This window comes from Somniosus microcephalus, chromosome 1 (assembly GCF_052327205.1).
Source record: "Somniosus microcephalus isolate GS21.2 chromosome 1, FLI_Smic_1.0, whole genome shotgun sequence".
In the NCBI taxonomy this organism is placed as follows: domain Eukaryota; kingdom Metazoa; phylum Chordata; class Chondrichthyes; order Squaliformes; family Somniosidae; genus Somniosus; species Somniosus microcephalus.
In genome coordinates this window covers 49,294,113-49,319,341 of record NC_140987.1, presented here as the reverse complement: position 1 = coordinate 49,319,341, position 25,229 = coordinate 49,294,113, and the positions used below count along the sequence as shown (strand labels likewise).

Genomic DNA, 25,229 nt, shown 5'->3' with positions numbered 1-25,229 from the left:
CAAACTATTTAATCTCTCTTCGTAGGTCATTCCCGCCATTCCAGGTATCAGCCTGGTGAATCGCCGTTGCACTCTTTCCATGGCAAGAACATCCTTCCGCAGATGGGGCGACCAAAACTGTACACAATACTCCAGATGCGGTCTCACCAGCACCTTGTACAGCTGTAGTAAGGTATCCCTATTCCTATACTCGAACCCCCTTGATATGAAGGCCAACATACCATTTGCCTTCTTAATCGCCTGTTGCACCTGCATGCTCTCCTTCAGTGACTGGTGCACAAGAACACCCAGGTCCCTCTGCACTTCCCCATCTCCCAATCTATTGCCATTTAGATAATAATCTACCCTCCTGTTTTTACCCCCAAAGTGGATAACCTCGCATTTATCCACATTATAGTGCATCTGCCACGTATCCGCCCATTCCCCCAACCTGTCCAAATCGCACTGTAGCCTCCTGACATCCTCATCAGAGCCCACCCCTCCTCCTAGTTTAGTGTCGTCAGCGAATTTGGAAATATTGCATCCAATTCCCTGATCCAGATCATTTATATATATTGTGAACAGCTGGGGTCCCAGGACAGATCCTTGCGGCACCCCGCTGGTCACTGCCTGCCACTCCGAAAACGAGCCGTTTATTCCAACTCTCTGTTTTCTATCCGCCAGCCAGTTCTCTATCCACGTTAATACTTTGCCCCCAATCCCATGAGCCTTAATTTTGCATGATAATCTTTTGTGTGGAACCTTATCGAAGGCTTTCTGGAAGTCAAGGTACACCACATCCACTGGCTCTCCCCCATCTATTTTACCAGTTACTTCCTCAAAAAATTCCAGCAGATTAGTCAAACACGATTTACCCTTTGTAAATCCATGTTGACTCTGTCCGATCCTTTCCCCATTTGTCAAGTGCTCCGCTATTTTATCCTTAATAATGGACTCTAGCATTTTGCCCACAACCGATGTAAGGCTTACTGGTCTATAATTCCCTGCTTTCTCTCTACCCCCCTTTTTAAATATTGGGGTAACATTAGCTACCCTCCAATCCACGGGTACTGTTCCCGAGTCAATGGAGTTCCGGAAGATGATCCTTAGAGCATCTGCTATCTCCAGGGCCACCTCCTTAAGTACCCTAGGATGTAGTTTATCAGGCCCTGGGGATTTGTCGGCCTTCAGTCCCCTCAACTTACCCAACACCATATCCCTAGAGATACTAATTTCTGTCAGCTCCTCCCTCTCATTAGTCCCTATGTTTGCCGATATTCCTGGGAGGTTATTTGTGTCCTCCTTTGTGAATACAGAACCAAAGTATGAGTTTAATCGGTCTGCCATTTCCTTATTCTCCATTATATATTCTCCCGAATCGGACTGCAAGGGACCGACTTGGGATTTTACCAGTCTTTTCCTCCTGATATACCGATAAAAGCTTTTGCAGTCTGTCTTTATGTTTGCTGCAAGTTTACTTTCGTATTCTATTTTCCCCTTCCTGATTAATCCCTTTGTCCTCTTTTGCTGTATCCTGTACTGCCCCCAATCTTCCGGTCTGGTGCTTTTTTTTGCCAGTTGATATGCCCTTTTTTTTGATTTTATGCTGTCCCTAATTTCCCTCGTTATCCACGGTTGAGTCACCTTTTTAGGTTTATTTTTATGCCAAACCGGTATAAACATGTTCTGGAATTCTTCCATTCTATCTTTGAATGCTTGCCATTGTCTATCCACTGTCAATCCCCCCAGAAACACCACCCAATCAATCTTACCCAATTCCCGTCTCATACCCTCGTAATTCCCTTTATTTAAGTTCTGGACCTTAGTCTCTGATTCAATTTCCTCACTCTCCATCTCGACTGAGAGCTCGATCATATTATGATCGCTCTGACCCAAGGGGCCTCGTACAAGAAGATTGCTGATAAGTCCCTTCTCATTGCACAATACCCAGTCTAAAATGGCCTGATCTCGAGTCGGCTCCTCGACATATTGGTCCAGATAACCGTCCCGAAAGCATTCCAGGAATTCCTCCTCCTCAGAATTTTTACTAATTTGGGTAGTCCAATCAATATGTAAATTAAAGTCACCCATGATGACAGCTGTGCTCTTATCGCACGCTTCTCTAATTTCCCTTTTTATGCCTTCCCTCACCTCCATATTACTATTTGGAGGCCTATATATCACACCCACTAACGTTTTCCTCCCCTTGCTATTTCTCATTTCTACCCATACAGATTCCGTTTCATCCAAGTTAATATCCTTCCTTTCCATTGCATTAATCCCCTCCTTTACCAGCAATGCTACCCCACCTCCCCTACCTTTTTGCCGATCCTTCCTAAATATTGTATATCCCTGGATGTTAAGTTCCCAGCCTTGCCCACCCTGCAGCCACGTTTCTGTAATCCCAATCAAATCATACTTGTTTACCTCTATTTCCACAACTAATTCATCCACCTTGTTCCTAATGCTTCTAGCATTAAGATACAAAGCCTTCAGGCTTGCTTTTTTCACACTCTCATTATGAATTAGTTTGGCCCTTTGTGTTTCTCTCCTTTGCTTATTGCTTCTCACCTTTCTACCATCTATTTCTGACTTCATATGACTTCCCTCTTTTCCACTACCTAGGTTCCCATCCCCCTGCCAAATTAGTTTAAATCCTCCCGAACCGCCCTAGAAAATATTACCCCGAGGACATCGGCTCCCTCACAGTTCAGGTGTAGACCGTCCCCTTGGTACAGGTCACTCCTCCCCAAGAACTGGTTCCAATGCCTCAAGAATTTAAATCCCTCTCCCTTGCACCACTGCTCAAGCCAGATGGCAGTTAAGAGTCAACCACATTGCTGTGGGTCTAGAGTCAGATATAGGCCAGACCAGGTAAGAAAGGTAGATTTCCTTCCCTGAAAGGACATTAGTGAACCAGATGGGTTTTTACGACAATCTGGTAATTTCATGGACACTATTACTGATACTAGCTTTTTATTCCAGATTTATTTAATTAATTGAATTTAAATTCCCCAGCTGCCGTCTCACATCTCTGGATCATTAGTCCAGACCTCTGGATTACTAGATTACCAGTAACGTAACCACTACGCTACCGTACCCTCGGTCCAATTGCATAACACTGCGCTCCGCACTCCCTGTGAGCACAGTTCCCATGCGGGAACATGGAATCACAGAATCACCCCTACAATCTTTACAGCTGAAACATAATAGGAAATCTTTGCTTTCAATGCATACTAATTTTCTACTTTTTTTCTTTGTACTTTTATACTTTATTTTCCTTATTTTTTTTTATCGCTTCCAAGATCCTCGACAGAATCCCCCCGGCCCTGCGACCTTTACCACCAAGAAGGACAAGATCTTGGGAACACCTTCACCTCCAAGTTCCCTTCAAAGTCACACAGCTTGGACATATATGACCGTTCTTTCATCATCGCTCGGTCAAATCTTGGAATTCCCTAGCTAATACCATACTGCGAGCACCTTCAAAACGAGGAATGCAGTGGCTCGAGGAGAAGGTCCACTGCCACCTTCTCGGGGCAATGAATGCGGCTTTGTGATCAACGTCCTCACAGCAAGGAGCAATAAGATCCAGAAGCTTCCCTGTCTCCACAGGCCAATAAATAATGGCGTAAGCTCACTGCGCCATCAGGGAAAACCCGATTTTCTCCCTTCTCCAGAAGGCCACCACATCAGTGGTCTTTGTTTGGCCACCAAGTGTTGTTTCTACCCCATTGGGTCTCTCTTCCCATCCTCCTGATAACTCTGTCCCTGGGGAAGTCTGAGTGAGCGTGCCAGTGAGTGAGCGGGACATGAACTGGAATCTTTTTGTTAAGTGTGTCTGATCCTTTGTCCTAACTCTTACTTCCGCTACATAAGACACAAGTGAGATAAGATCAATATTTCGAGATGGAAAGGAAACATTGCAAGTGCTGGAAATCAGAAATAAAAACAAAACAACTTGACGAGTTAACATTTCAGGCGGAGACTCTCTGCTAGAACTCAGACCAGTTTTCCACCTGAAGCCTTAGCCTTTCTTTTTTCTATGGATGTTTATGTATGGGCTCAGCACAATTGACACACTATCTGCAACAATAAATGCAATGGGAATCAGGGGGAAAACTCTTCACTGGCTGGAGTCATACCTAGCACAAAGGGAGATGGTTGTGATGGTTGAAGGTCAATCATCACAGCCCCAGGGCATCGCTGCAGGAGTTCCTCATGGCAGTGTCCTAGGCCCAACCATCTTCAGAACATCCTTCCTCAGATAAGGTGACCAAAACTGCACACAATACTCAAGGTGTGGTCTCACCAAGGCCCTGTACAACTGCAGCAAGACATCCTTGCTCCTGTATTCGAATCCTCTCGCTATGAAGGCCAACATACCATTTGCCTTCTTAACCGCCTGCTGCACCTGCATGCTTACCTTCAGCGACTGGTGCACAAGGACACCCAGGTATCGTTGCACTACCCCTTTTCCCAATCTATTGCCGTTCAGATAATAATTTGTCTTCCTGTTTTTGCCACCGAAGTGGATAACCTCGCATTTATCCACATTATACTGCATTTGCCATGCTTTTGCCCAATCACCCAACCTGTCCAAATCATACTGGAGTTTCTCTGCATCCTCCTCACAGCACACATGCCCACCCAGCTTTATGTCATCTGCAAATTTGGAGATATTACATCTAGTTCCCTCGTCTAGATAATTTATATATATGTTGTGAATAGCTGGGGCCCTAGCACCGATCCCTGTGGTACCCCACTAGTCACTGCCTGCCACTCGGAAAAAGACCCATCTATTCCAACTCTTTGCTTCCTGTCTGCCAACCAGTTCTCTATCCAAGACACTACCTTACCCCCAATCCCATGTGCTTTAGCTTTGCACGCTAATCTCTTATGCGGGACCTTATCGAAAGCCTTCTGAAAGTCCAAATACACCACATCCACTGCTTCTCCCTTATCAACTCTACCAGTTACATCCTCAAAAAATTCCAGTAGATTAGTCAAGCATGATTTACCTTTTGTAAATCCATGTTGACTTTGTCCGATCCTGTCACTGTTTTCCAAGTGCTCTGCTATTACATCTTTTATAATGGACTCTTAGCATTTTCCCCACTACTGATGTCAGACTTAATTCCTCGTTTTCTCGCTACCACCTTTTTTAAATAGTGGGGTTACATTAGCTACCCTGCAATCCATGGGAACTGTTCCAGAGTCTATAGAATTTTGGAAGATGACCAGAAATGCATCTACTATTTCTAGGGCCACTTCCTTAAGTACCCTAGGATGTAGATTATCAGGCCCTGGGGATTTATCGGCCTTCAATCCCATCAATTTCCCTACAATACTGATTTCATTCAATTCCTCCCTCTCATTAGACCCTATGTTCCCCGACATCTCTGGGAGGTTATTTGTGTCCTCCTTTGTGAAGACAGAACCAAAGTATGTATTTAATTGGTCAGCCATTTCTTTGTTCCCCATTATACATTCCCCTGATTCTGACTGCAAGGGACCTACGCTTGACTTCACCAATCTTTTTCTCTTCACATATCTATAGAAGCTTTTACAGTCAGATTTTATGTTCCCTGCAAGCTTACTCTCATAATCTATTTTCCCCCTCTTAATTAATCCCTTTGTCCTCCTTTGCTGAATCCTAAACTGCTCCCAATCCTCAGGTTTGCTGCTTTTTCTGGCCAAAATATATGTCCTCTCCTAGGATCTTATGCTATCCCTAATTTCCCTTGTTAGCCACGGTTGAGTCACCATTTTTGTTTTATTTTTATGCCAAACAGTGATGAACAAATTCTGTAGTTCATCCATGCGATCTTTAAATGTTTGCCATTGCCTATCCACCGTCAACCCTTTAAGTAACGTTCCCCAATCCATCCTAGCCAACTCGTGCCTCATACCATCATAGTTTCCTTTATTTAAATTCAGGACCCTAGTCTCTGAGTCAACTACTTCACTCTGCATTTTAATTAAGAATTCTATCATATTATGATCGCTCCTCCCCAAGGGGCCTCGCACAACAAGATTGCTAAATAAGGGAGAGGGATTTAAATTCTTGAGGCATTGGAACCAGTTCTTGGGGAGGAGTGACCTGTACCAAGGGGACGGTCTACACCTGAACTGTGAGGGAGCCGATGTCCTCGGGGTAATATTTTCTAGGGCGGTTCGGGAGGATTTAAACTAATTTGGCAGGGGGATGGGAACCTAGGTAGTGGAAAAGAGGGAAGTCATATGAAGTCAGAAATAGATGGTAGAAAGGTGAGAAGCAATAAGCAAAGGAGAGAAACACAAAGGGCCAAACTAATTCATAATGAGAGTGTGAAAAAAGCAAGCCTGAAGGCTTTGTATCTTAATGCTAGAAGCATTAGGAACAAGGTGGATGAATTAGTTGTGGAAATAGAGGTAAACAAGTATGATTTGATTGGGATTACAGAAACGTGGCTGCAGGGTGGGCAAGGCTGGGAACTTAACATCCAGGGATATACAATATTTAGGAAGGATCGGCAAAAAGGTAGGGGAGGTGGGGTAGCATTGCTGGTAAAGGAGGGGATTAATGCAATGGAAAGGAAGGATATTAACTCGGATGAAACGGAATCTGTATGGGTAGAAATGAGAAATAGCAAGGGGAGGAAAACGTTAGTGGGTGTGATATATAGGCCTCCAAATAGTAATATGGAGGTGAGGGAAAGCATAATAAGGGAAATTAGAGAAGCGTGCGATAAGAGCACAGCTGTCATCATGGGTGACTTTAATTTACATATTGATTGGACTACCCAAATTAGTAAAAATTCTGAGGAGGAGGAATTCCTGGAATGTTTTCGGGACGGTTATCTGGACCAATATGTCGAGGAGCCGACTCGAGATCAGGCCATTTTAGACTGGGTATTGTGCAATGAGAAGGGACTTATCAACAATCTTCTTGTACGAGGCCCCTTGGGTCAGAGCGATCATAATATGATCGAGCTCTCAGTCGAGATGGAGAGTGAGGAAATTGAATCAGAGACTAAGGTCCAGAACTTAAATAAAGGGAATTACGAGGGTATGAGACGGGAATTGGGTAAGATTGATTGGGTGGTGTTTCTGGGGGGATTGACAGTGGATAGACAATGGCAAGCATTCAAAGATAGAATGGAAGAATTCCAGAACATGTTTATACCGGTTTGGCATAAAAATAAACCTAAAAAGGTGGCTCAACCGTGGATAACGAGGGAAATTAGGGACAGCATAAAATCAAAAAAAAGGGCATATCAACTGGCAAAAAAAAGCACCAGACCGGAAGATTGGGGGCAGTACAGGATACAGCAAAAGAGGACAAAGGGATTAATCAGGAAGGGGAAAATAGAATACGAAAGTAAACTTGCAGCAAACATAAAGACAGACTGCAAAAGCTTTTATCGGTATATCAGGAGGAAAAGACTGGTAAAATCCCAAGTCGGTCCCTTGCAGTCCGATTCGGGAGAATATATAATGGAGAATAAGGAAATGGCAGACCGATTAAACTCATACTTTGGTTCTGTATTCACAAAGGAGGACACAAATAACCTCCCAGGAATATCGGCAAACATAGGGACTAATGAGAGGGAGGAGCTGACAGAAATTAGTATCTCTAGGGATATGGTGTTGGGTAAGTTGAGGGGACTGAAGGCCGACAAATCCCCGGGGCCTGATAAACTACATCCTAGGGTACTTAAGGAGGTGGCCCTGGAGATAGCAGATGCTCTAAGGATCATCTTCCGGAACTCCATTGACTCGGGAACAGTACCCGTGGATTGGAGGGTAGCTAATGTTACCCCAATATTTAAAAAGGGGGGTAGAGAGAAAGCAGGGAATTATAGACCAGTAAGCCTTACATCGGTTGTGGGCAAAATGCTAGAGTCCATTATTAAGGATAAAATAGCGGAGCACTTGACAAATGGGGAAAGGATCGGACAGAGTCAACATGGATTTACAAAGGGTAAATCGTGTTTGACTAATCTGCTGGAATTTTTTGAGGAAGTAACTGGTAAAATAGATGGGGGAGAGCCAGTGGATGTGGTGTACCTTGACTTCCAGAAAGCCTTCGATAAGGTTCCACACAAAAGATTATCATGCAAAATTAAGGCTCATGGGATTGGGGGCAAAGTATTAACGTGGATAGAGAACTGGCTGGCGGATAGAAAACAGAGAGTTGGAATAAACGGCTCGTTTTCGGAGTGGCAGGCAGTGACCAGCGGGGTGCCGCAAGGATCTGTCCTGGGACCCCAGCTGTTCACAATATATATAAATGATCTGGATCAGGGAATTGGATGCAATATTTCCAAATTCGCTGACGACACTAAACTAGGAGGAGGGGTGGGCTCTGATGAGGATGTCAGGAGGCTACAGTGCGATTTGGACAGGTTGGGGGAATGGGCGGATACGTGGCAGATGCACTATAATGTGGATAAATGCGAGGTTATCCACTTTGGGGGTAAAAACAGGAGGGTAGATTATTATCTAAATGGCAATAGATTGGGAGATGGGGAAGTGCAGAGGGACCTGGGTGTTCTTGTGCACCAGTCACTGAAGGAGAGCATGCAGGTGCAACAGGCGATTAAGAAGGCAAATGGTATGTTGGCCTTCATATCAAGGGGGTTCGAGTATAGGAATAGGGATACCTTACTACAGCTGTACAAGGTGCTGGTGAGACCGCATCTGGAGTATTGTGTACAGTTTTGGTCGCCCCATCTGCGGAAGGATGTTCTTGCCATGGAAAGAGTGCAGCGGCGATTCACCAGGCTGATACCTGGAATGGCGGGAATGACCTACGAGGAGAGATTGAATAGTTTGGGCTTGTACTCACTGGAGTTTAGAAGATTGAGAGGGGATCTCATCGAAACATATAAAATTATGGCAGGCCTGGACAGGCTGAATTCAGAGAGAATGTTTCCAATGGCAGGGGAGCACAGAACCAGGGGCCACAGTCTAAAAATAGCGGGCAAATCATTTAAAACAGAGATGAGGAAGAATTTCTTCACTCAAAGAGTGGTGAGCCTGTGGAATTCCCTGCCACAGAGGGCTGTGAAGGCTAATTCAATAAATATTTTCAAGAGAGAATTGGATATATTTCTGAAGGCTAAGGGGATTAAGGGTTACGGAGAAAAGGCGGGGACGGGGTACTGAACTGGTAAGATCAGCTAAGATCTCAGACGAAGATCAGCCATGATCTCATTGAATGGCGGAGCAGGCTCGAAGGGCCGAATGGCCTACTCCTGTTCCTATCTCTATGAAACTATGAAATCCTCTCTCATTACATAATACCCAGTCTTAGATGGCCTGATCTCTAGTTGGTTCCTCAACATATTGGTCCAGGAAGCCATCCCGTATGCACTCTAGGAATTCCTCCTCCACAGTACTGTTACTAATTTGGTTAGCCCAATCTATATGTAAATTAAAGTCATCCATGACTGTGCCCTTATTGCACGCATCTCTAATTTCCCATTTAATGCCATCCCCAACCTCAGCATTACTGTTTGGGGGTCTGTATACAACTCCCACTAACGTTTTCTGCCCCTTGGTATTTCTCAGCTCTGCCCATACAGTTTCCACATCATCAGAGCTAATATCCTTCCTTACTATTGTGTTAATCTCCTCTTTAACCAGCAATGCTACCCCACCTCCTTGTCCTTTTTTCCTGTCCTTCCTGAATATTGAATACCCCTGGATGTTGATTTCCCAGACTTGGTCATCCTGGAGCCATGTCTCCGTAATCCCAATTATATCATATCCATTTACATCTATTTGCGCAGCTAATTCATCCACCTTATTATAAATGCTCGCTCACCACCACCTTCTCAAGGGCAATTAGGGATGGGCAATAAATGCTGGCCTTGCCAGCGATGCCCACGTCCCATGAACGAATATAATTTTTTTTTTAAAGAAAAAATAAACAAATTGTGCTTTAATTTGACAAAGGATTTGGTATGGTAAATATGTGAAACGATTTCCTCTGGTGGGGGAGTCCAGAACAAGGGGGCATAACCTTAAAATTAGAGCCAGGCCATTCATGGGTGATGTCAGGAAGCACTTCCTCACACAAAGGGTAGTGGAAATCTGGAACTCTCTTCCTCAAAAGATGTTGAGATTGGTCAACTGAAAAATTCAAAACTGAGATCGATAGATTTTCTTTAGGTAAGGGTTTTAAGGGATATGGAGCAAAGGCGGGTAAATAACAGGTCAGCCATGATCTAACTGAAGGGCGGAAGAGCCGACTCCTGTTCATATGTCCTAATGTTTAATTACTGGATGTTGCATCAGTGGCCTAAAGGTGGACATGTTTTGATCATCGTGGAGGAGGAATGGCTGCAGACAATACTCAAAGTTAAGCCTTCATTCCAGTAGCAGACACAGAGAAAAGCCATAAATGCTGGAATGGGGCAATCACGCTAATGTAATTGTTCTTGCAGTGGGTGATTTCAACCCTTTCCATCACAAAGTACCCCACCAGAAATATCGGCCTATCTGTTTTCCTTCAGATGCTGACTGACCTGCCACTTTTAAAGTATTCATTCCTCTTTTTAGAAAATAAGTTGAAATAATAAAACATAAGTGATTTGACTCTGGCTCCAACTGGGAAAAAAGGAGTAATCTGTTAGTTTATTTTTCTGCTCCAATTTTGCACAGTGGCGCAACTAAAACATTGGGCTAGATTTTGCGGGGGGGGGGGGTCAGCCAGCGCGATCGGTGGCGGGTCGGGTGGGAAAGTGTTTTAGTTCCCTAGCGGGTCGGGACCCCGCCGTGAACCTGCCGCCACGCGTCTTTACCAAACGTCGGGTCTGTTAGTGCTGAGCAGACCCGACATGCAGCGGCGGGGGAGGCAATTAAAATCATTAGTGGCTTGTTTACAGCCATTTATCAGTGTTTTTTTCCCAGCTTTTTGGATTTGACAGGTTGCCCACCGGTTTCCCACTGTGCTTGAATCTCGTCTGTGAAGCTGAGGCGGGAGGTCAGTGGCCATTAAATCAGCTGATGAGTTGACAGCTTCAAATGTCAAGTCAAAGCTCACAGCTGATTGAGAAATGTTCCCTTAACCACTAGCTTCTCTAAACTGCATTTCCACTACAGATTCAGAATGCTGCAAGTCTTTCCACAAGTCTCCATCCAGTCTCACCTCATTACCTCTCTCACCACTGACAGATGCTTCTGTCATCTCTACTTCACCTGCCATCTATTCCATCAGCATGAGTGCCCTTTATACTCTCTCACCTTGGTCCTCAGAATCCCACCACAATCAGCCCCAACACCAGCATCAACAGGCACACCAGCATCACCAACACCAACCTTGTCTGCAATCAACTGATGCTGCACAGGACACAGGGCATCAGCACCCGACCACATTGCTGTTCGGGAAGCCAGGGATCGCCTCACCATGGCCAGGTTTACTTCACTTGATGCTGTACACCCTGGCTACGACATGATGCGCCAGGTTGGCACCACCCCACACCAACACCATAAAGCATCCCTACAATGCCCAAGCCATTCCTTTCACACTCATCACCATTGTGGGGCGGGGGGAGGGCGGGGGGGAGCCAGGGGTACCGTTATGTCTCACCATTCACTGCAACTCACTAAGCCACTTCCAAAGGTGCACACAAATCTGTCCAATGCAAAGTGTTGAAAATAAAGGTTTCAATGTTTGACACCACATCAACAGAGACTTTACATGAACATTGCATAAAACACCCAAGTGCCAACCCTTGTGTGTTGTTAGTTGGTATGATTGGACTAGGATGAGGGTGAGTGTGAGGGGTGGCTAGTGAGATGGGGAAGTGATAATGTAGATAGAGAGGGATGGGTGGAGGTGCAGGGTAAGTTTGTGTGAGTAAGGATGTGCAGGAGTAGAGTAGAGAAAGCAGAGTGATGGCGATGTGATGAGAGGCACAGCAGGATAAGGTTGAGTGTGGCTTTGTACTAACATTTCGTGATCTACTGAGATCATTGAAAGGTTTGCGCCACTGCAGCCTGGTCCTCCTGACCACATCCCTGCTTGTGCCCTCCTGTGCAACGTGCAACCAGGCTGCGTTGATCTCCTAGGGAGGTCTCTTCCACCCATGGAAAGGGGAGAGGACCTCCCTGCGTGCTGTATGGGAGAGTCATGGTGCAGCCCTGCGCCTCTGTGCAGTGATTGTCAGTGTTTCCAGCACCTCAATGCTGTAGAACACTGACAGCACAAATGTCAAAATCAATTTGGCCACGGTCCCTTTAAGGAAACCGGCTGATGACACGTCATTGAATGACATCATCAGACCCGCTTTCTCCAACTGGCCGGGAAACGCGCTGGGCGGGCTTAACAAGCCCAATCAGGGGAAATTCATTTCAGAGGTCGGGATGGAGACAGCAGCGAGGTCGGGACCCGCCATGGACCCGCCGAGGTTCATCAAATCCAGCCCATTCTTTCTGTTGGCCTAATGTCCAATTTTAGCGCTTAAAAAAAGATCAATTTTAACACAGAAGAAAACCGGTTAGTGTTTAATTCAGAGGCCTGTCGGACTTGCTACCTTGAACAGGACAAAGCAGAGGAGGGATTTACACTGTGCTTCTCCTGCAATGTGCAGCAGCATAAAGACTGTACACTATAGGGTTGATTTCCATCGTCTCTGTCGGACAGGAGTGAGACGGTAGTGGACCGAAAATCACAGGGCTGAACTAACTGCCCTGTTCTCATTCCCAGGTGAAACACTTGCCCAAACCATCACTCAACTGACATTCGGTGGAGTTGCACAATTGAACACAGGGTAGCAGAATTTAAAACACATCTGGACTGTGGAATTAGTCCAAACTAATATTTGAAGACGCACATCAGAAAATTTTGCAATTTCATTTAGGTTAAAACATGTGACGCCCTGCTGCCGCCTCATGGGGTTAAGTCACGCACAAGTGGCATTTTATTTCTATCAGCAAAAACTCACATTCCGTCCTGGCGGGTGATGGTGTAGCCATATTGCGGGTAGTGCAGAAAGGACACGTTGACTCCGATGAGGGGCGTCCCGTCTGCGGTAAGCACTTGCCCTCTGATAACGGAGCTCAAGCTGTAGAGGGAGAGAAAAGAAAAGAAAGGAATCAAATACCGTTTGAAGGAATCGTTTGTGAGCAGGCTTGTTCTGTCAAAAAACACTGTCGGAAAACACCATTAAAACAAATCTGATCAAATAATACAGGCAAGGACATTCCAAACTAATTTATCTTTATATAAGGCACTAATATTATTTCAGATATTCTGATTTAATGCAGGCATTCCCCTGACAACTTATCCAGATCAATACGATCCACGTCTTACAATTAGAACATATACAGCTCCTTTTTCCTGTGTTTTTTGATTGCAGATGCTATATTTCAACTTAGCATGTAAATGAACAATGCATTTATTATTAAATCTTACTGGGAACTGCAAATGGGGTTGGGGGAGGGGGTGGGAGGGAGGTCGTGGATAGGCAATAGGAAAGAGTCATTTGACAAGCTTTCATTGACTGCAGCGGCTAAACGGCATCAGGTCAATGGAGGTGCCCGCGTTCTGCCGTACATCAGGAGCTCGTGCTCTGGGAAGGCACCTGCTTGTTCTGGTCGCACTTTATTTCCAGCTCATTACAAATTCATAAAAAAGCTCATTAAATAATTTGTGCCCCGTTATTGCACTTCGTTGGGGCCTTTATTAAATTTGTGCCTTACCTCATTAGCCTGCTTTGAAGTCCTTAACAGACTTTTAAAGAGTTATCCATTTAGCCTGAACCAAGGGAATCTACAGGAGGATTTGTGGATTTGCAAAGGTTTAGCTTCCATCAGCAATATGAAGACGACACCAATTTCTCATACAAGGTACTTGTGCAGCTTGCAAGTCAATGCCTTAAGGCACTGCTCCTGCAATTGTAACTCCTTAGTTCATTCTTAGGCAATTTATATATTTCCTTTCTATTCATTATAGCTGGTCTTCATGGAACATATCCTATACTCAGGCCTCTATCGCTCTAGCTAAAGACAGTTCCTCAGCATGCACTCCGGGTGACTTGCTCCCTTATTTTGTTTCTCACTGTTCCTCGGTAGGGAAGTGTCTGACCTCCGCATGGCTCCTTTCAATCTGCCAGGGCGGACAACATTTTCAAAAAGTCAGTACCAGTGCAAAAATAATGCTTTCTCCCAAAATTGCACAGTTGTGAATAAGCCCCTGCCGTCGCGTTTTGTTTCATGCGCTACAATCTCGTGCATTCAATTTGTGCAGCCCTTGTAGCCAGTGTGTGGCCAAGAAAATACATGGCTCTCTCATCTCTCCCACTAATTACAACTGAGAGGGAACGAGGTCTAAATGTCTGCAGCCACCACGAGATGTCGGACCTGTTCACCGCACGGTAACAGAGACAAGATACAAGACTGAAGAAAACTAACTCCATTTTTTGCCCACAGCCACCACGAGATGCGTGACCTGCAAATCACACTGAAATGCCAACTTGCACAGATAGAACAGAGGCGGCACCTCCTCTCCGTTTTGAATTCATGAGATGTAAATAAGCAGTTCATTTTCTTCCCTGTACACACATCACAGGAGAAGCCCAAATCAAATTCAAGTGAGGAACTTACTGAAAGGTCTTTCCAAACAAAGCTGATTTTGGAATGTGTCCCAATTTAAACTAACCTTTTAAGCTAATTCTCTTGCACATTCCTTTGACCTGCACTGGCGATGTTTCATACCATTTTAGTAATTATTATTAAGCAGATTGCAGATCATGCAATCTATTTTTCAAACGTCGCAGTGACTGCCATATCTGCTGATTCTATTCCACTCCACCCCATACCCGCCAGTATTTTTTCCAACCATACTGAAACACTTGCTTATCTTTTAGTCTTCAGTTCTGATGAAGGGCACACAACTGTCTTTTTCTTTAGAGCTGCTGACGGACCTGCTCTGCACTTCCAGTATTATCTGCTTTTATTTCAGATTTCTAGCATCGGCAGTTTTTTTTTGAGCTGTTCGCGTGTTTGCCTTTATTAGCTGAGAAATAGCTGGTAAAGGAAATCAGTGATGCCTTGGATATCCTACGGTACATTTTATGATCAGCTGACTTGATATTGTGCACAGTGTGACACAAACTGAAGTAGAGGAGTAAACCAGAGGTCGGGATTCACGATCATCAATCCCACTCAGGCACTTTTTGACTTAGCTCTGGTCGTAACCTGTGTATTGTGGGGAACCTTGCATTGGAGGCCGTGCAGAGAAGGTTCACTAGGTTGATTCCTGGGATGAAGGGGTTGACGTATGACGAAAGGTTGAGCCTATACTCATTGGAGTTTAGAAGAATGAGAGGTGATCTTATTGAAACATATAAGATTCTGAGGGGGATTGACAGGGTGGATGCCGAGAGGATGTTTCCCCTAGTGGGAGTATCTAGAACTAGGGGGCATAGATTCAGAATAAGGGGTCGCCCATTTAAGACGGAGATGAGGAGGAATTTCTTCTCTCAGAGGGTCGTGAATCTTTGGAATTCTCTACCCCAGAGAGCTGTGGAGGCGGAGTTACTGAATATATTCCAGGCGGAGATTGACAGACCTTTGAACTACAAGGGAGTCGAGGGGTATGGGGAGAGAGCGGGAAAATGGTGTTGAGGCCAAGATTGGATCAGCCATGATCTTATTGAATGGCGGAGCGGGCTCGAGGGGCCGAATGACCTACTCCTGCTCCTTATGTTCTTAACCCCTACCAGAATTCCCAGACAACACAACTGCAACTTAATTGCGTCTGAATTCAAACAGATTGGATGCCAACAGCCTGTTCGGTAATTGTGAATCTGCAATCAGCACTAAAACATGTTTTATTTCTGTAAAGTGTTTGCACAGAGATTTCCTCCACACGATCAATAATTTAACAATATACCAATGCAACGACACTGAAATCTTTTTGTTTGCACCTACCCAGGAAACGAAACATCACTTGCCATCAATGTGACTGTGTATTCAACCAGGCGAGGTGCAGCAAGCCATTTAAGAACAGCTTGCGTGAAAACAAACCGTAATATTAAATAAAAAGAACTAATGATTATCACAGTGCTAAAGCCACAAATTACTCACACTTCATTTCTTTTTTTAAAATAAACTGGTAATTCTAAACTCAAGTCAGGAGGAGGACGATCTGTTAGGTATATTTAAAACTGTACTTGTGACCCCATTTTTACAGATCATTAAAACCATTTGTCTTAGATTTAAGCAGGAATTAGCTAGTGATTGCACAGTAATCTGTTCTGCACTGTGCCTATCCCCAAGAATTCCCAAACAGACTCGCATTAAAACAGGCTGAAATGCCTTTGAAATGAGTAAGAAGAAAATTCAGAGTTTTGAGAGCATATTAATAGGTTGTGGACAGATCTGACTTGCCTCGGATCTACCTATACTTTAGCTGCTGTGTTCACCTATATAACAGCGACTGCACCTCAAAAGTACTTCATTGGCTGTGAAGCACTTTGGGAGGTCCTGAGGATGTAAAAGGTGCTATATAAATGCAAGTTTTTTTCTTCCTTACTCTGACTGAATCTTCTGCCAGATATATTCTGCTGACAGTTCCACCAATGTCTTGGTGCAGGGGTGCCCAATCTTTTGGAGCAGGGGTCAGATCTATGTGACACAACCATTGGGTGGGCGGCAAACGATTAAAACACTTTGGGGTCCGGCAAAATCGCGATTAAACACCATGGCTAATGCAACCACTTTCTTTTTAATGAAACATTTGCACACTTAATCAACAAACATAAGAACATAAGAATTAGGAGCAGGAGTCGGCCATTCGGCCCCTCGAGCCTGCTCCGCCATTCAATAAGATCATGGCTGATCTTCGACCTCAGCTCCATATCCCTCGAGTCTCTTAAGTGCCCAAAAATCTATTGATCTCAGTCTTGAATATACTCACCATCTGCAAATTCAAAGCCCCCATCAGTAAAAATGTGAGTCCTCCAAATTTGCTAAAAATCCCAACAGGCTATATGCTAAAATTCAGTCCCCCCACTCCCCATGTACACTAAAACTCTGGACATCATCTACATTTTTGCTCTTCATAGAATTGTACAGCACAGGAGGTCATTCAGCCCATCGTGCCTGTGCCAGCTCTTTGAAAGAGTTATCCAATTAGTCCCATTCCCATGCTCTTGCCTCACAGCCCTGCAATTTTTTTCCTTTTCAAGTACATAGCCAATTCCCTTTTGAAAGTTACTATAGAATCTGCTTCCATTACCCTTTCAGGCAGTGCATTCCAGACCATAACAACTGTGTAAAAAAAACATTTCTCCTCATCTTGCCTAGAGTCCTTGTGCCAAGTATCTTAAATTTGTGTTCTGCGGTTACCCACCATCCTGCCAGAGGAAACAGTTTCTCCTTATTTACTCTATCAAAACCCTTTGTAATTTTGAACACCTCTATTAAATCTCCCCATAACCATTTCTGCTCTAAAGAGAACAACCCCAGCTTCTCTAGTCTCTCCACATAACTGAAGTCGCTCATCCCAGGTATTTCCTGGCCTGGCCTGTTCTGCTTCCTCTGCCACCCACTATCCTGCTCTACTGCCTGCCATGGCTCGCCACCAACTGCTCCCTGTCGCTGCCATTGCTGCCTTTAGCGGATTTATTTCGGTGTAATTTTTTTTAGGTTCAATCCTTGGTCTACGCTGAGTTAGCTGATCTTAACCGGAGTAACACTCGGCTGTTTGAATTAGCCTCGCTGCTCTTGAATAGGAAGGGGGTGGGGGCGCACGGGGAAATCAGCCAGAATTGCTGCTCCTCATCACTATCCCAGAATCCAGCTGGAAAGTAGGGGGACTGGGCGAGGACTGGCTTTGGCTCGGCTATGATGCCCCTCAGCTAATATTCACTGTCCAGTTTGACATGTGAAGAATGACCACTTGCATGAAGTATCAGTGGGCTACCGATACCCGTGTGACTGCACCCCAGCAAGGAGTCAGCATTAGACTGGAGAATTTTAACTATGAGGAATAATTGGATAGGCTGGGGTTGTTTTCTTTGGAACAGAGGAGGCTGGGGGGAGACTTAATTGAGGTGTATAAAATTATGAAGGGCCTAGATCGAGTGGATAGGAAAGACCTATTTAGCAGAGAGGTCAATAACCAGGGGGCATAGATTTAAAGTAATTGGTAGAAGGATTAGTGGGGAGTTGAGGAGAACTTTTTCACCCAGAGTGTGGTGGGGGTCTGGAACTCACTGCCTGAAAGGGTGGTAGAGGCAGAAACCCTCATCACATTTAAAAAGTACTTGGATATGCACCTGAAGTGCCGTAACCTACAGGGCTACGGATCAAGAGCTGGAAAGTGGGATTAGGCTGGATAGCTCTTTTTTGGCCGGCACAGACACGATGGGCAGAATGGCCTCCTTCTGTGCCGTAAATTCCTATGATTAGTGGAGTACCAGTGGGCTACTGACACCTGTGTGACTGCACCCCAGCAAGGAGTCAGTATCAGTGGGATAGGAGGGGAAAAGAGGGCAGAAAATAATGAAATGCAAAACAAACACAAGAAATATGCTGCCCTGGGATGCTTCAGTTGAAATGTTATCGATATAGGAAAGGAATAGCTTACATTTACACTTACATTTGTGAAATGCCTTTCACAACCTCAGGACATCCCAAAGAGCTTTACAGCCAATTGAAGTGTAGCCATGTAGGGTCAGTAAGGTCACACAAACAAACAATGGCCCATAATTTCCAATCGGAGGCTTCCTGCGTGCAGATGCCTCCTATCGGAAAAAGATTTAGGCCTAGAAATTGGGTTGGGGCGCCAAAGTGGCGCAAAAGTTGCCTGAGCGCAGGGTTTAGCGCCGCATTCTAGGCTTTAGCGATCGTCAGATATTCAGTTCCATTGCCCCTAGGAGGAGACGGGGCGAGGCTCGAGGCGCTCCGCGTCCCTCTTAGGGTGCTGAAACTGAATATCGCAGCGCAACGTGCCGCAGCGCCACACACTGCGGCACGGCACGCTGCAGTACTGCAGGCCTTCCTCCCATTGTTAAGGGGGAGGGGCCTGCAACAGCACGATCCCCGCTCGCGAGTGCCGGCAAACGAGCCCGGCACCAAGGAGAAGTGCCAGGCTCTCGGGAAACAGTTGGCAATGCCGCGGGGGGGGGGGGGGGGGGGGTGGTCAGGAGACCGGGGATGGAGATGCTGGCAGGCGGCCGCCGAAAAAGGCGGCCGCCCCGCACCGCCACCTTAACTTGCGCCGCTGCCGGCACAGTAAGGCCCCGTGAACCGGGTGCGGGTAGCGAACGGCGCAACTGCAGCGTTCGCTACCAAATATCGTGAACGGGGCGCTGCGCACACCGATGATGTCATCGGGGGCAGCACAGCGCAAATGGCTAACGCCACCATTAGCGCCCCTGCTGAATATCGCGGGAGGCACAGCCAGTGGCGCTACAGCCACTGACTGCCTCTTTAGGCGCTAACAGGTGGCGCTACTCACCCAATTTTTCCCCCTTACACCCTTACCTGAGGGCTCCCGCGGTCTGGCCAATTCCGCTGCTAGGCCTCTCCTGGTCCGCGCACGCAGAGGCCCAGGTATCCAAGGGGCGCATGCGGTTCGCAAGTGTCCCTGGGATCACGTGGGCCAAGCGAGCCAATAGGAGAAGGGAATCTCCCTTCATACACTTGACAGGTAGACCCGTCAAAAGTATGAATGGAGATCACCCTAAAAAGACACTAAAACATTAAATAATTTTTTTTGAAATCGTTTTTAAAATGAGTTAAAATTACATTAAATTAAATATTTTAAACAAAAATTAAATTTTTTGAAAAAAATTAAAGCTTTTTACGAGGCTAAAAGAAACTTACCTTTTTAAAAAGTATTTTAAAATTATAAATGAGTGAAAACATTTTTTTTTACTTTTTTTAAACTCTTATGCTTTTACCAGGCATAAGATTTCGAAGGGTTTTCTGCAGGCGGAGGTTCTGCAGAAAACGGAACTCTCCACCTGCAGAGGCCCTTCTCCAGGGTGCTTCGCATGCCTGAAACCGGCATTTCCGATGTCCCTATGGGTGTGTACACAGCGCGTACACACCCGCAGGCATTAGAAAATATAGACCATAGAGATAAATAACCAGTTAGCTTGGTTTTGGTTAGAGTGACAAATCTTAGCCAGGATAACTCTCCTGCTCTTCTTTGAATGTTTTTGCACTCACCTGGACAGAGCCTCAGTTTAATGTCTCAGCTGAAAGACAGCACCTCCGATAATTATGCACCCCCTCTACACTACATTGAAGTATCAGTCTAGATTGTGTGCTCAGGTCCTGGAGTGGGGCTTGAACCCATGACCATCTGACTCGCAGACAAGCATGCGCCCACTGAGCCAATCTGACAGCCTTGCTAAGAAGGGTGTTTCTATGGCTTAAAGCAACAATCCAAAATGTGCTCGAGGGATGAAAAATAGTGTGAACAAACTCTCTCATTACATTTTAACAAAATAGACAACATACTACATCACTGTGTGATCGGATTTATCTGCGCTCATTTCAGTGCTGACAGACTAACCTCCTGTCGAAAGGATTTTCCCCAGGCAGGACATGACTGCTGTCTGGTCCAATAAGGAACTTGATTCGATCATGGAAGGGCCTGGCAGCTTGCTGAGAGGGTGGCTGCTGGCTTTGACCAATAATGTCCAGCGGGTCAGGTGATCCGCGGCAATAGGGCTGGTTCTGGCAGGAGCTGTGCAAGCAGCAGTCGGGATCCATGCAGTCGATCAGTCCATCTGCAGAACGGAAAAGCAGTCAAGTGAAAAAATATGTTCTTGCCATTCTTCAACCATGTTTGAAGAGCTACGACAGTCGGCTTGCTGTCTTAACTCACCAAGTCCCAAATACAGCAGCGTAGAGCGCAAGCATACCGTTAAATCAGTATTCGTTCATAGACTGCAACAAGGGCCTTGTGCGTGTGTTAGTACAGGAAACTCTCTTTTAACCTGCACCTAAATATCCGGAAATCTCTCTTAACCGGCAAAATTCAGGAGTAGGTTCAGGTAAGTTTTACTGTATGTTAGTGGCCCTGTAACCGGGGTTCCTGGATCTGTGGCCGTGTAACCAGGGTTCCTGCACCTGTGGCCGTGCAACAGGGACTCCTGGATCTGTGGCCGTGTAACCGGGACTCCTGCACAAGTGCCGTGTAACCGGGGCTCCTGCACAAGTGCCGTGTAACCGGGGCTCCTGCACAATTGCCGTGTAACCGGGGCTCCTGCACAAGTGCCGTGTAACCGGGGCTCCTGCACAAGTGCCGTGTAACCGGGGCTCCTGCACAAGTACCGTGTAACCGGGGCTCCTGCACAAGTGCCGTGTAACCGGGGCTCCTGCACAAGTGCCGTGTAACCGGGGCTCCTGCACAAGTGCCGTGTAACCGGGGCTCCTGCACAATTGCCGTGTAACCGGGACTCCTGCACAATTGCCGTGTAACCGGGGCTCCTGCACAAGTGCCGTGTAACCGGGGCTCCTGCACAAGTGCCGTGTAACCGGGGCTCCTGCACAAGTGCCGTGTAACCGGGGCTCCTGCACAAGTGCCGTGTAACCGGGGCTCCTGCACAAGTGCCGTGTAACCGGGGCTCCTGCACAAGTGCCGTGTAACCGGGGCTCCTGCACAAGTGCCGTGTAACCGGGGCTCCTGCACAAGTGCCGTGTAACCGGGGCTCCTGCACAAGTGCCGTGTATCCGGGGCTCCTGCACAAGTGCCGTGTAACTGGGGCTCCTGCACAAGTGCCATGTACGAGGCTCTCATACCATGGTAAGTATACCTCTTTGCAATCCGGACTTTTTGATCAACCAGCACCACGCCGGTCCCGTCGGTGCTGGATAAAAAAAAGAGTTTCCTGTACAGGTACATTTAATCCTTCCCAAGAAATTCCTTTGTTGGCTATTTGAACAGCGGCGCGAACCCATTTCGGGTTAACGCCTTGGTTAAGATAACGGAAAAAGAAAAGCATTGCTGACAATAATATCCATCATAGTGTAATCTCAAGGCCGCATTTTTTTAAATTCTGACAAGGGGTTTTGCAGAGGAAGCCGGCCTGTCATTAACGTCGCTGTGGGATGTAGTCAAGCACACTGCAGAACGTGTAGCACTCCTGAAATATTAATCTGTCTTTTGCTCTCAGATGTTGATGACCGTGGGGGCTTGGGGTTGGGGTGCTTAAACTCCCTCCTGTTGATCATTTTGGCAAAAAGCAAAAGCCAGAGTGATTACAAAAGAGGAAATCACGGTTTGTATTCACAGCAACTTGTTTGCCAAAATTATCACCAATGTCAATCCTCCGCGGTGTACTTCTAACATCTTCTATTTTGAGCGTTTGTTGTCTTTTTACTTTGTTTAAGGTGTGAATAAACACAGCCTTCGGTTCAAGTGAGGTTGATGCTACGTTCAGTCTTTCTCCCAAATAATCCAATGGCTTTTGTGTATATATATATATATATGTATGTAAAAAGGTACTACTGACTGAAATGTGTACAATTACAATGGACTGCCAGATAAGAGGTTGTAAGCCAATTCAATGCAACAGTTTCAATCACTTTCGTACGATATGGAGTGAGTTGTGTCTCTTCAGAAAGACTGAAGGCTTTGTGATATTGAGAGTGGGAGCTGATATTTGCTTTCTTTTGCCCAGATTCAGATTTGTAACTATCCAGCTGTCTCATTCCCTGCTCAACCTATGGCAATTTGGAGGACTTTGCTTGCCTGGGAAATGACATTAGGAAAAAAGGGGAAATAATGTCGAGATGATCACAGGTCTCCTCAGGGATGATCTGAAGCTGGAACAGGAGCCTTTCTCCGTGCCCTATTATTTCCCTTTAATTAACTCTTTCATTACTCAAAGTAGGCTTTTAGGGGGCCATTTTCTGAGAAATGCACTGATGGTAGGGAACCTCACTCTCCCAAGTGCTCACTCGGAAAATTACTCCCATAGTTTCCCTTTTGTCTCGAGGAATATTCTGCTAACTGAATGCTCAATATCACTTTTAATATGATTGTGGTTATTAAGAAAAATGCCACTGGTAATTGTACCCAATCTTGTCCAAAGGGAGAAGCTGTATGCTGCTTTTAGTTGGCTGCAGAGTAAATCCAATTGCAGCATGGAGAGAGTTACAGCTCTTTTGCAGTACTACTGCTGCACAGTCCTTTCCCTCAGGAAATACAGAAGAAGTAGAGAAAGAGGCACTTTCAAATTTAGTCATTCATCTTTGTTAGTTTATGTAAAGCAAGTGTACATCTGGCACGTAGTCTGCAGGTCATAAAACAGCAAGAGATTGACACCCGCAGAACTAATCAGCTGGAAATGCATTTTTACAAGCTCCTCCGAAAACATCAATCAGAAACAAGAATCTCATTTTCAGTTACAGGGAAGGAGCCTGAAGTACTTGGTTATTTTTCGATGGAGTTTATCAACTACTTGCCCGAGTGAGTGACGGATGACTGTGGAACTGTTTTCCCATGACTTGGGAAGTTATTCTTCATTGTTTGATGTCCTCACACAGCCGGCGTTATTTACTGTTGTTTACTTGATTGCACCATTGTTCATCGGAAATGCTGGCCTCGCCTGCATACCATGGCAACGGAATGCTTGGGCTCTCCTGGTCTTTGCAAAACGCCCCATGTACTGGATCTGTTTTGAACGATAGGGTCGCCCCTGTCCCACTACATGGCCACAACCAACAAAACACCCTCACCCCTGAAGCATGCAACCAATGTTCCCTTTAAGCTGCGCAGCCGGCTCACTGGCTTTTAAGTAGGAAAAACTGCGCATGCGCGGCATTTAGAATGGGCTGCGCAGCACTGCTGCGCACCCAAAAAAATTTAAGGGAACACTGAATGATACCAATATGCACAACTGTGCCTACCGACTTACTGCATCGCTGTGCCCTCCTACAAACATCGTGCGAGTGTGCAACTGCATCAAGACGTAAAGGCGTTTGGATCACAACAGAGATGTCCACGTCACAGAGAGCATTGCGTTGGCAGTAATGTGTAGTCCATTGATTTCAAATGAAAATTATGGAATAAATGTCATTCTCACGTAGGATTGCACATAGTTGGGGTCAATTTTGACTTTTGGCCGGCTGATTGCTGTTGGCTGGTCGCCAGTTCCAGCGGCGAAGGGGCTGCTGTGATTTAGAGGCCCCGGCCTCATCTGAATTTGTCAGGCGAGCTGCGGACGCCAAACAGGGGTCCCGATGTAACTCGGCGCTCTTGGGCCTCTGGAATGTTGTCCGGCTGGGACGCCAGCAGAGGCCCACAGGTAAGTGCTCGGGGGAGGGGTGGGGGGGGCGTGATGCCACAGCGGGGCAAGGCCGGGCTGGCAGCGACCTGCAGTATCTTTGTGGAGCCAGGAGGAGCACTTCTGTTCCTTCTGGCTCCACAAAAAAATGTTTAAAATCTTTCTTGCCATTTCTTGATCTCTAGTACACATGGATAGAGTGTTTGCGTCGTAAGCTCTGGCTACGTGCCTCTTAAAATTGCAACCGGGGTCATAACTACATTAGGACCCCGATTTGCATGGGAAAGAAGCCGATGGCTTGTTTTAGGCAGGCACTTTGGCTGCCCAGTGGTAGGCCTCTCAAAGTCACAGTGGGTTGAATGTGCGGTAACGTTAATGGACCCCATTTTAGGCACCTCCGGCCCCGTTCACGCCGATTTTCCCCAGGTGAAAATTGGTGTCAGTGAGCCAAGACCAAGTGTTGCCTGCAGTTGAACTGGGGTTAGAGGGCAGGGGAATAATTGAATCAGTGTGTACAGATTATAATTCGGTCCCCATTTTAAAGTTGTATATTTTGCGCTTACTTTGTATAATACTTCAGTTTTATAGTATCAGTTATAGTGAAGTAGCAAAACATATGGGCCTAGAAATTCGGTGGGCTACGCCACCAGTTAGCGCCTAAAGAGGGCACTCAGTGGCTTTAGCGTCCCTGGCCACGCCTCCCGCGATATTTAGCGTGGCGCTAATGGCGGCGTTAGCCTGTAGCGCTGCGCCGCCACCGATGACGTCATCGGTGTGCGCAGCGCCCCGATCGCGATATTTGGTCGCGCCCGCCTCTAACGCCGGTCGCAAATCGCGCCCGGTTCACGGGGCCTACCTGTGGCGGTAGTGGCGCAAATTAAGGTGGAGGTGCGGGGTGGCCATTTTTTTCGGTGGCCGCCTGCCAGCACCTCCGTCCCCGGCCTCCTGAACCCCCCCGGGCAGTGCCAGGTGTGTCCCGAGAGCCCGGCACTTCTCCTCAGT

At 46.1% G+C, this 25,229-nt stretch overlaps 1 protein-coding gene across 12 annotated transcripts in view; it reads right to left on the bottom strand.

Moving 5' to 3' along the window:
* The window catches only part of tenm3 (teneurin transmembrane protein 3), a 2,019,778-nt gene that overhangs the window by 78,431 nt on the left and 1,916,118 nt on the right, over positions 1-25,229 (bottom strand). For all 12 annotated transcript variants that reach the window (XM_085979187.1, XM_085978950.1, XM_085979196.1 and 9 more), the window contains 2 exons: positions 20,507-20,723; positions 12,918-13,037 (listed from right to left, as the gene is read on the bottom strand). In XM_085979187.1, coding sequence (XP_085835313.1) covers positions 12,918-13,037; positions 20,507-20,723 — 337 coding nt within the window. The remainder of the gene's footprint in view (positions 1-12,917; positions 13,038-20,506; positions 20,724-25,229) is intronic.